Source organism: Panthera uncia, unplaced genomic scaffold, assembly GCF_023721935.1.
Source record: "Panthera uncia isolate 11264 unplaced genomic scaffold, Puncia_PCG_1.0 HiC_scaffold_1148, whole genome shotgun sequence".
Lineage (NCBI taxonomy): Eukaryota > Metazoa > Chordata > Mammalia > Carnivora > Felidae > Panthera > Panthera uncia.
Genome location: NW_026057753.1, coordinates 1,554 through 13,354, shown reverse-complemented (window position 1 = coordinate 13,354; position 11,801 = coordinate 1,554). Strand labels below are relative to the sequence as shown.

Here is an 11,801-nt window from a genome sequence, read left to right as displayed (position 1 = left end):
AGTGAAGTTGGAGGGTGTTTTCATGATCCCTTTCCCTAACCCTTGCTCCTTCCCTCGCCCTTCATCTCCAAAGTCATGGCTCCGACTCCAACTGTGATGCCCCTCATCGGCCCCAAGGACTTGGGTTTTTGCCTGCTTTCTAGGCCTGCATTTCTTCTTACTGACTTTAACCTATCTTTCCAGCTTTTAACAATACTATTTCCTCAGACGAAAATGGATTCACCCCACTGTAGCCCCTGGAAACTGCCACTTACCCACTCACCCATGCTCACCTGGGCACAGGGCACCAGGGCCAACACCTTACTCTCCCTCTCCAGCAAGGGGAGAGGCAGATGGTCCTAACTGAAACCTAATCTAACCTTTGCTTTAGAGTGAGACTTCATTAGAAGGCTTTGAACCCTTACAAATAAAAGGGGAATAATTTCTTCATGCCCATGACAGGATTGAATACTTTTCTGAGGAGTCAGTAAAATAATGTTGCATTTGAGATTAGAAGCAGACAGACAAATAGTCAGCAAGTAAGAGGTGCGATGTTGAAGGAATAATAATCATAAAACCACATTTTAGGGGCACCTAGGTGCCTCAGTTGGTTAAGTGTCCGACTTTGGCTCAGGTCATGATCATGCGGTCTGTGAGTTCGAGCCCCGTGTTGGGCTCTATGCTGGCAGCTCGGAGCCTGAAGCCTGTTTTGGATTCTGTGTCTCCCTCTCTCTGCCCCTCCCCTGCTCGCGCTCTGTCTCTCTCTCTCAAAAGTAAACAAACGTTAAAACAAAAACAAAATAACCACATTTTAAGCAGGAGGTCCTCCACTTCTGCTTTTCTCCCCAAGTATTTATAGAGATCATGAATCTCAACCCAGAAACAGATTAAAGGTGCAAAGATATAAATAAAATTCAGGGAGTATAAAAAGTTGGGTCTACTTACACTTTTGGATCCTCCTGAATTGGGGGTGATTTTATATGAGAGCAAGAGAGAGCATACTTGTTTTGGCTGATCTTAATAAGTGCACTCCGAGGGCAAAATTCCTGTAATAATACCAAAAGGGTTCACACAAATTAAGTCAGAAATGTCCACAATTTAGATGTAATTTTGTTTAGCTCAACCCATTATAAGAGCTGCTAGCCACTCTCCTATTCAGAGTGACATTTAAGAGGGCAGTCAAATTGCAAAACCTAGCTTGATAATCACATGCTGAATGAAAGTCATCGCTGAGTGCTCTCATTTCTCGTTTCTCATGTCTCCATATCCTGGATCACATGCCAAGGCCATCCACACAAGATGCACATGACTGCCCACGCACATGCCCATGCATGCCCACACATCCCTCAACAGAACCACCTTCCTTTCTACCTTTACTTCAGCCTTGGCCACCTCTTTCCTGGACTCAGAAACTATAACCACCACCCCGGGCTTAATGTGCCGCCATCAGCCCCATGAATCTCTATCAGAATGGTCTTCAATGTCTATCCCCCTGACCATGCTGCTTTAGTCTCTAGGGCCTTACTGTCCTGTGGGTAAATTCCAAGGTCCCTCCTGGACTTTGAAGCTCTTTCTCAGGGATCAACTCTCCTCACACCCTAGGGCATGCTCAGGGACATCTCTTCAAATGTCCCTTGATTTGCTTTCCCCTCTCTTGCCTAGGAGACATCCCCAGAGCTGGTGCTGCATATCAGAAAAGCTTCCTGCGATAGGGTGCCTGGGTGGCTCAATTGGCTAAGGGTCCAACTTTGGCTAAGGTCATGATCTCACGGTCTGTGAGTTCGAGCCCCACATCGGGTTCTGTGCTGACAGCTCGGAGCCTGGAGCCTGCTTCGTATTCTGTCTCCCTCTCTCTCTGCCCCTCCCCTGCTCATGTTCTGTCTCTCTGTTGCTGTTTCTCTCAAAAAATAAATATTAAACATTAAAAAGAAAAAAGCTTCCAGCCTGCTGCCCTGCCAGGTGTCTGTTTATTGTCATCTAAATAGCTCTCGGAAAGTCTATTTTCTCAGTTTTTTTTCCCCCCCTGGGTTGATGAGAAGGTGCCCCTTTCTCTTTCTTGTTCTGTCAGATTGGATACAGTGCTTCTAGGGCCTCTGGCTCTCCTGGTCTTCACTTCTTGCCCTTAATTTTAAATTTTATTTACCATGACTCCTCCTCTGATGAATACACCTCATATTATAGTCAAGAATTGACTGGTTATTTGTATTCTGTATACTAGACAGTTGGGCAAAGAGATTTATTCAGAATGTAGGCTGTGGAGCCAGACTGCCTGGGTTCAAATGCCCATTGTCCCACTTACCCTGTATGTGACTTAATCTCTCTGCTTCAGTTTCTTTATCTCAAAACGGGGATAGTAAATGTACCTGCTCACAGTGTTTTGAGCATTCAATTGTTCATTACATACAAAGTACCTGGATTAGTATATGTGGCACATAGTAGGTGCTTAATAAAGTTAGCCACTAGTATTTTGCTTCTTCCTTTTTGCTTGCTGGTCTAATTTCCAGGCATATTAAATGGTCCATCAAGACAATGTTATTTCCATTAGCAACGTTATTCATTTAAGAATTTAAAAAAGCAATTTTGAGAACCTTCATCAGGTGCTGTGCTGGGGTACAAAGATGAATAGGTCACAGTCCCTGCCTTCCTGCCTTTAAGGAACTGGGAGGTTGGTAAGGAAGCCAGTGTGGGAAGAGGGACCCCTGAGGTCCTCAGCAGGAAGTTAGGCAGAGTCTTTCTGGTGACAGGAGTTTCTGTGGAAAGAAGATAGGGAGGGTGGTCCAGGAAGAGGGAAAGATTAGGGGCTTAGAGAAGCCAACAGTGTTCAGGAAGCAGTGAGTCTTCCACAGGGCTGGGGCCATGATGGGATCAGGCTGGGCTTTTTCTTGAGGTTGATGAGAAGCATGTGTGCGTTGCGGGAAGGTGGTGGGGGGACATCAGGCAGACAAGTGACATCATCAGATCTGTAAACTAATGAAGGGCTTTCTAAAGCATTTAGGGAAATTCATAAGGAGGACAGGGAGGGGAATGTAAGGCCAGAACAGGCTAGTAGCAGCAGGCAAGGAAGAGAGAGAGAAAGGTGCTGTAGGAACCCGGGGAGGACAGTAAAAAACCGGCATGAGCCTCCCCAGCTGTCAAATGCGGAATGACAGCCAAAAAGGCCATTTGATGAAGGAGATAGGAGCCATGGTGACCTTACTAAGGGTAGATTTTGTGTTGAAGACTGGATGTGCAAAGGGAACATGTACAGCCAAGGAAATCATTCCTTCAGTACGTCTGGCAGAGCCAGGAAAGAGAGGCATTGCCCAGGAGAGTAGGGGTAAAAGAAGCTACCTTCTGCCTAGTGAGAAAGCCCTTTCCTCCCTGAAAGCCTACTTACTCTCCGGTTGTTACACTTCAAAACTGTGTAGAATTTATCTTCGGCCATATCCTGATTCGGAAGTGCTATGACAATGGCAGGGACATAGAAGTCAAATCCGTTGGGTATCACAATTTTGGCAAAGACATAATCTCCAACCTGTAGATGAGAACATCATGCCATAGCAAATATTTTAAAATACCCCAAGATGGTGAGCAAGTACTAATGCTACAATTCAAACACATATTTTTTTCTCTACTAAGAAAGAATCAATGGTTTCAAACTTCTCCAGGCTCACTGGGCCACACCCAGAATTCTGTGATCAGTTTGGGGGAGCCCCATTTTAGCAGGACTTCTTCACCTGACAAGGATCCTGGGGATGGCCAGCAAGATGCAAGATGGCCAGAGGTCTGGAAACCATATCCTACAAAGACTGGTTAAAGTAACCTATTTCACATAAAGACAAGGAGGGATACAAACAGTGTCCTCATTGATCTGAAGGGCCGTCACCAAAAGGAAAGGAGGTTTGTTTAATGTTGCCGCCAAGCACATGCCTGGAATCCATGGGCAAAAGTTACAAAGAGACAGCTTCTGGAAGAAGGGAGATCTTGTGAAGGGGCATGCAGAGGCTGTTGGGCACTTGTCAGATGGACAGGACCATCTGTCTGGGACAGAGTGCACCGACAGGTGCTCTGGGTCAGCTCGGGGAGGTGGCAGCAGACAACCAACATGGAATCCTGGGAGTGCTCACGGCGCTTTTCCTCCCAGCTCCCCGTCCAAGGAATGGCAGTGGTGGAAGTCTGGGAGGCTGTCGGTCTACTCTCTGGCCTGGGCACTGAGATGCAGGTAGTGGCAGGAGGATGGGACAGAGGCTGCACAGCTTTTATGAATTCATATGCAGAGGAGAGCACATCAGCCCAGCTCACCTGTGGAGTGCATGTTCAGGTGTAACTGCATTATGGCATCAAGGTCTGGCATTAACTGACTACAATGTCAAGGAAAGTGCTACTTCTGCCCTTGTTATTAAATCTGTTTTAATATAATCTTTTGCAGTTAAAAGTTTCAAGGGCAGTTGTTGGGGCACCTGGGTGGCTCAGTCAGTTAAGTGTCTGACTCTTGATTTCGGCTCAGGTTGTGATCTTGCAGTTCATGAGTTCGAGCCCCGCATCGGGCTCTGCACTGAGGCAGAGCCTGCTTGGGATTCTCTCCATCTCTCTCTGCCCCTTCACCACTTGCACATGCACTTTCTCTCTCAAAATAAATAAACTAAAAAAAAATAATAAAATAAAGTTTTAAGGGAGTTAGCAGTTATAGCAACTCCCTTCCACGACCATCTTCTGTAAAGTGACAAGGGCCACAGGTGCTAATGCAATCCAGTCTGTGCAGTCATGAGACTACCCAATAGGGGGTTAGCAGATGAAAACGGAGCAAGAAAGTCACCAGGCAAGAGGCCAGAGGAACAGGGGCCACTGCTTTTCCTGCTCAAACACAAGCTCCCAAGAGGAGCCCAACCAGATGTTTAGCAAAGGCCCAGCAGTGGCCTCACCATCCCATTATCCACAACTGTGGGGATGGTGGAAAGTGCCCCCAGAGAAGATTGCTGTAGCAGGTACCTGGAGCAGTGGGCAGGGCATGGCACCCCCGACAGGCATGATGAATGAGGTGGGCACAACCTTGGTGTCTCCATACCTGAAGCCCACCAGTGCATGGGTGGGGCTCACACACTTCTTCACAACCCCTGAAAGGAATCAGATTTAAAATATAAAGACAAATGATGCCTATTTCCTTAGGCTCACCCCATCTTGGCAATCCCAGTCATCTTCCTTGGATACAAACCGCACCTGCACCCCCACCTCAGCCAGAGGGCTCTCCTGTACTTAGGCTGGAGAAAAGGGAATGTGCCCCTGTTGAGGCCCTTGGCAAAAATGTGGCCCATTCTCAGCAGTCAGAAGACTGCAGAAATACTCCAAGTAGGTAGGTCAGTTCATGGGGTGAAAGACGCAGGAGTAGTTCTCAATCTATACTCCAAACAGGAATTGCTCTGGCTGGAGACTGGATCTTTTTACCTTTGGCTGTAAGAACTTTCTCATATTCACAGCCCAGTTTAAATTCCATCTCCTGAAAAAAGGCTTTAGCTTTGCTTCACCAAAAGCAGCCCCTCTACCTGCCCCACTCCCCTGAAAGTCATCTTGCACACCTATTCATCATATTCTCTCCTTCCTTCAGCCTCAGGTTTCTTTCTTGTCCCCTGTGCTAATTCTTGCCCTTATGAATTTCTGCTAAGGTTTCTAAATGGCTGTTAAAGTTTTATAATTGCAAGCAGCTCCCTTGATGCCCAGGAGAAGACAGGAGTTGTTTCTATCTCCTAAGAGAAGCTTTCACATGGGATGACAGAAAAACTCCTTACACGCACTTGACACTTCCCAATTCAGAAAATACTGTACATTACCATATGTAAAAATTTTTTAAAATGTTTATTTATTTTTGAGAGAGAGGGGGAGGGGGAGAGAGAGTGGGGGAGGAGCAGAGAGAGAGGGAGACACAGAATCCGAAGCAGGCTTCAGGCTCTGAGCCATCAGCACAGAGCCCGATGTGGGGCTCAAACTCATGAACCATGAGATCATGAGCTGAAGTCGGATGCTTAATCAACTGAGCCACCCAGGAACCCCTGTACATGACCATATTTAATCTACATAACAACCTTATAGGGATTCTAATTGTTTTAAATCTCATTCAGAAAGATAAAGATAAACTGAGGCTCAGAGAACTTCAGTGATTCCAGTCACATGGCTACTAGAGGAGAAAGGCAGACTTCAAATAAATAAAAACTTGGAATTTTCTGACCCTAAATCATTATACCCGAGAAGGTATTCAGGTCCCCCCTCCCACCTCTGCCACCTGCTTTTTTCTTCCATTATAACTTGCTTCTCTGGCACAGTGCAGAAAATTTTTGCAACTCAAGATTTTTCATCATCGTGAATTTCCTGAAGTAAATGCTTCTTGAAGGACAGGAAGGATGACCCAGTTCCTGCAAATAGGGACTTAAAATAAGGTATTGAAATGTATCTTCCTCCTTGCCTTTCATCATGCTGATGAGCCAGGCTATCAGCTTGTCACTTCCATTCTGAACAATGCAGTCATTCCTTAACTAGATAATCCACGCTGACCCTGGGAGAGAGTCAGCCACACAGAAATCCCTGCCCTGATTGCCAAGGACAGCAGCCACAACCAGGCCAGCTCTCCTCCAGGCCAGCTCTGCTCCAGCTCCTGGTCTGAAACAACAGACACTCTGATCCAGTCACTCCAAAGCCACCTACTACTGAGGTACATTTTAAAGCCAGATATTTTCCATTAGAAATGTTTAGCAGGCTTTGAATAGAAGTTCTCAGAAAAGGAGTCACCGATGAATATCATGCTTGTGCTCCACAAACCTCTATTTGGCCTTTTTTCCAAGGGAGAAATAGTAATGCACGGTGACCAGGTGATCTCAATTAGTGTCATTAATGAGGGTAGACGGACATCATGTGCCTCTGGATGGGATGCCCTAGCAATCTGTCCAGAAATACACACTCTGAGTCTAAGCTATCTGCGGAACATTCTATAAAGTAATTGACCTTACTCAACATCAGTATCATGGAAAATGATAGGAAAGGCTGGAAAATAATTCCAGATTAAAGAAGACTAAGGAGACACGTTAATTAAATGGAATACATGATTCTGTACTGGACCTATTCTAGAGACAAAAAATATAAAGCCAGAATTGGGACAGTTAACAAAATTGAAATATACAGATAAAAAGTATAATAATGTTAAATTTCCTAAATCTTGTAACTTTATTATGATTATGTTAAGAGAGTACCCTTGTTCTTGAGAAATACAGACTGATGCATTAAGGGGTAATGGGGCACAACAATGTTGCCTAATCTCAAATAGTTCAGAAAAATAATGTGTATGTGTTGAGATAAGTAGAGAGAAAGAAAGGGAATAAAATAAAATAATAAATGTGGTAAAATAAACATGACAAAATTAAAAATTGGCAAATCTGGGTAAAGAGTATACAAAAGTTCTCTATTCTTGCAACTTTCCTTTAAGTCTGAAATTATTTTTTTAAGTCTATGATGGTAGGGATTAAGTCTATGATGGTAGGGTTGAAATTCCTGATTAAAGATTCATTGAGGGGAGAGGGAACAAAAACTAAGTACATCCAGTAACACATGCATTAGCATTTAATTGTCTGAGTCAGTGTTTACTAACGAGCCACTAATAGAAATGACTGATTATACGAGTAATGTATTTCCTCCAAACTGTCTTACTTGAGTTTAAACACAGCTGCAAATGAAAAATTCTGGAATAGCCAGATCCCATGCAACTGTTAGGGGGTCTGTGCTCTCTGCCTCTAATTGCACATTTAAAACAAAACAAAACAAAACAAAACAAAACAAAACAAAACAAAACAAAATAAAACAAAACAGGGCAATAATCATTGCTGACATGATCTCAGGCATTGCATGTGGCCCTGGTTATACCTGTTTCCTCTACTTCCCCACCTTGGCAGCAGTAGGTCTCTGGCATTTCTTGTCACACAGGGATGGTGCCAAGTGAAAGTTTGAGGCATTCTACTTTTCTCCAGAACCCTGGCCAGCAAATTGATACCAAGCCCTAATGCAGCCATTTGGAATTTAGTCCTTTCCTGCATTTCCATTCAACTGCCAAATTAGTCTCTGACCCCTCTCTAGGGCTCCAATTCAGAAAACCAAGTAAGGGGAGCTCTGCGTAATCCTCACCTCGCAAATCTGGGAAACAGAAGGTTTTCAGACCCTGCTCTTGAAAACAAGAGTTTCATGCCTTGGCTTATATGCTCATCTCAAATGCTCAGATCTGTATTTAATTACTCTCATCCAGTCAACTCCAAAGCACATTCAGCAAATTTCAAATAAAATATCCTAGCTGTCAGTTCTCCACACATGCCTACCAAAAACTAAAACTCCTGCTAAAGTATTCTTCCCATTAAAAAGATTTAATTAAATTTCATTAATAAAGGATGATTCTTTTCACTGGTGATTGACAGATAATGCCTATGCAAGACTGGCTATGTTTCTGTGGTATCATCTTCTTGCCCCATGGATCTTCCTAGGGCTTTTTTCCTAAGCTCTCTTTTCCCTTATAGGCCCTTACATGATATCAATGACACTTATGTGTTGATGTCTCAAAAATCTCTATCTCCAGACAGATTTCCTCTTGAGACTCTAGGTCCTTATCTCTAATTGCTTTTCTGACAACTTCAGCATTGGAAGCATTTGGAGATAGGGGCCTAGAGTCTCAAGAAGAAAATCTGTCTGGAGACAGATATTTTTGAGACATCAACACATAAGTAGTGTACCTACAATTCATCATGTTCCAGACACATCATTGTCTTCCAGTCCTTACCAACATCTCATGTAGGTACCACTATCTACCACATGGCCCAAACCAACCCACTCCATATCCACTCTTTACACAACAATGGGAGAGAGCTTTTGTGAACTTCAAGCGTGACTATGTTTTTCCTTGCTTTAAATGTGGCTCTCCAGTAAAATCCAAACTTCTTAACATAACCTTTTATGAATGGCCTCATACTTACCTCTCTGAAGACCTTTATTATTTCCTATCTTTCTTTGAATTCTAGGTTCCAGCCATACTCTGCTTTATTTTGCCAGATATAAAATGTTTTTCTCCACCTCTAGATACATATTATTTTCACTGTCTACAAAGCTCTCACTTGAACGTCACCTGGCTGATTCCTTCAGGATCACATGTCCCAGGAAATTCTTGGGAAAAGCTCTCAGGTTCAGCCACACTGGCCTCTTCCACCAATATGCACTCCAGCCTCAGGACTTTGCAGTGCTATTCCTTCTGCTCAGAACTCCCTCCCCCGAGATAATTTAATGACTTGCCTCTCCTTCTTTAAGTGTTACTCATACATCACTTTCCCCAGAAGCTCTTCATTGACCACCATATTTGAAATTGCAGCCTTTACCTTGACACTCTCAATTCCCTTTGTAGCTTGATTTTTCTCTACAGTACTATATCTGACACACTACACATTACATTTATTTGCTTGCTTGTCTGTGTCTCTCAGTAGAATGTAAACTCCATGAAGACAAGAATTTTCGTCTGCTTGCTCACTATGCGAGACCAACACTTTAGGAATATTACATACATAGAACATAATACATGTATAGTAAATTTTTTTACTAAACAAATGAAAGATGAAATATATTTTCTGGCTATTTCCCCCCCTACAAATATAAGTAGAAACCCATCATCATTTCATTTTAGAAGTAGAATATCTTAGTACAGCTTATGAAATGTAGTATTCTAGGGAAAGCACAGTTTAAGAACCTCAGGTCCCTGATATCATATTAGTTAACAAAAGAATCTTACAAAATAGATTATCTACCTGGAAAATAAAAGCCATTTTCATCACATCTTGCAATAACTTTCTGGCCTTTGAGAGGATCCAATTTTTTTGATTTGATTTTATTTGTTGGATTTCCTGGAGATTTCTGTTGCTAAAAAATATAAAACATTAATAATTGATTTAAAAAGTCAACACAGACAGTGAAAATCACAGATACAGGGTAGCCTGGGATTCTCTACTGAGAATTGCACTATCAAAAACTAGAGAATATACATATACTTTGTATAATCATTCTGGAGTACTTCCTGTTCTATGTTATTGGGAATAAGCTTTTAAAATTGAACTAATGGGGTGCCTGGGTGGCTTAGTTAAGCGTCTGACTTCAGCTCAGGTTATGATCTCATGGCTTGTGAGTTTGAGCCCCATGTCGGGCTCTGTGCTGACAGCTGGGAGCCTGGAGCCTGCTTAGGATTCTGTGTCTCCCTCTCTCTGCACCTCCCTTGCTCACACTCTGTCTCTCTCTCTCTCAAAAATAAATAAACATTAAAATAATTTTTAAATAATAAAATAAAATTGAACTGATATATGGGAACCAGTGTCTATAAGAAGTGAGACAGAATTTGCAGCCTAAGACTAATCAAAATGTTAACACATAAAAAAAGTCAACCTTTTCCAGAGAATTTAAACAGGATCCACGGTCTTAAAACATAATATTCAGTATATACAGATACAATCCAGAATACAACATACATACATACATACATACATACATACATTTATTTATTTATTTATTTATTTATTTATAATTATTTTAACATTTATTCATTTTTGAGAGACAGAGACAGAGCACAAGTGGGGAAGGGGCAGAGAGAGAGAGACACAGAGAGACAGAGACAGAGAGACAGAATCTGAAGCAGGCTCTAGGCTCTGAGCTGTTGGCACAGAGCCTGATGTGGGGCTAAAACCCACAAACCACGGGATCATGACCTGAGCTGAAGCTGGATGCTCAACTGACTAAAAGACCCAGGCACCTCTGCAACATACTTTTAAAAAGCAAGCAGGGGCACCTGGGTGTCTCAGTCGGTTAAGCATCTGACTTCAGCTCAGGTCATGATCTCATGGTCTGTGAGTTCGAGCCCATGTCAGGCTCTGTGCCGACAGCTCAGAGCTTGGAGCCTGCTTCAGATTCTGTGTCTCCCTCTCTTCCTGCCCCTCCCCCACTTGCTCGCTGGCTTTCTCTCTCTCTTTCTCTCTCAAAAATAAGATAAAAACATAAAAAAGGTTTTAAAAAGCAAGCAAATATGACTGATTTTCAAGTTAAAAGGTGATCAATAGATCACAATCCTGAGATTACCCAGGTGTTAGAATAATCAGATAAAGACTTTAAATCTGCAGTTATAACCATGGTCCATGAGGTTGAATTCTTGAAATGAATGGGAAGGTAGTTGTTTTCAGCAGAGAAATAGAAACCATTTTTAAAAAGTTAAAAATTTTAGGAGTAAAAAACCACAATATTTGGAAGGGCTCAATAGCAGAATTGATATGACAGAAGAAAGAAACTTGAAGATGAATCAACAGAAATTATCTAATCTGAAGAATACAGAGGAAAAAGACTTTTATTTTTTATTTATTAATTTTTTGAGAAAAAATATTTTTAAAAAATGAGCAACATCCTTCCTGTTCAGATAACTCATTCAAAGCCCAGCTCAATTATAATCTCTCTGGGAAAATTTTACCACAGGCAATTTCAGAAAAAGTAAAGGAAAGGACCGCTTTGTAATGTTCAAATGGTACCGTATGACTCAAGACTTGAAGTGAATGTCATGCTGTGTCCACTACACGAAGAAACTGGTAGCATCATTTTGATTTGTAAAGTCTAACTTTAAAATCCTGTTTTCTATATGCTTGTTGACGATCACTAGTAGAAAGACCCAGTCCCCACTATATCCTCCACTCCCCCAAACCCCAAAGCCCCCATTACATCAACCAGAACAGTCATTATGCTTTACTTCCAATAAATTTTAGAACCAGTGCTCCTGTAAAATAAATTTAAAATGAATTATTAGA

The 11,801-nt window shown here is 42.4% G+C and overlaps 1 protein-coding gene across 1 annotated transcript; it reads right to left on the bottom strand.

The window, feature by feature from the left end:
* Positions 1-898: 898 nt before the first annotated feature.
* Positions 899-9,914, bottom strand: LOC125916781 (von Willebrand factor A domain-containing protein 3B-like). The gene is made up of 4 exons (XM_049623074.1): positions 9,774-9,914; positions 4,948-5,072; positions 3,356-3,493; positions 899-1,025 (listed from the first exon to the last, which is right to left on the bottom strand). Exons 2-4 carry the CDS (start codon positions 4,984-4,986, stop codon positions 921-923), a joined length of 282 nt encoding a protein of 93 aa, XP_049479031.1. The 5' UTR covers positions 4,987-5,072; positions 9,774-9,914; the 3' UTR covers positions 899-920.
* Positions 9,915-11,801: the final 1,887 nt, after the last annotated feature.

What these genes read in the sequence shown, in the direction of transcription:
- LOC125916781 (XM_049623074.1), bottom strand. Translation starts at nt 4,986, where the DNA reads ATGCCTGTCGGGGGTGCCATGCCCTGCCCACTGCTCCAG. An exon ending in TGCCCTGCCCACTGCTCCAG is followed by an intron (nt 3,494 to 4,947) that starts GTACCTGCTACA and finishes TCTCATCTACAG; the next exon opens with GTTGGAGATTATGTCTTTGC. An exon ending in TGAAGTGTAACAACCGGAGA is followed by an intron (nt 1,026 to 3,355) that starts GTAAGTAGGCTT and finishes GTATTATTACAG; the next exon opens with GAATTTTGCCCTCGGAGTGC.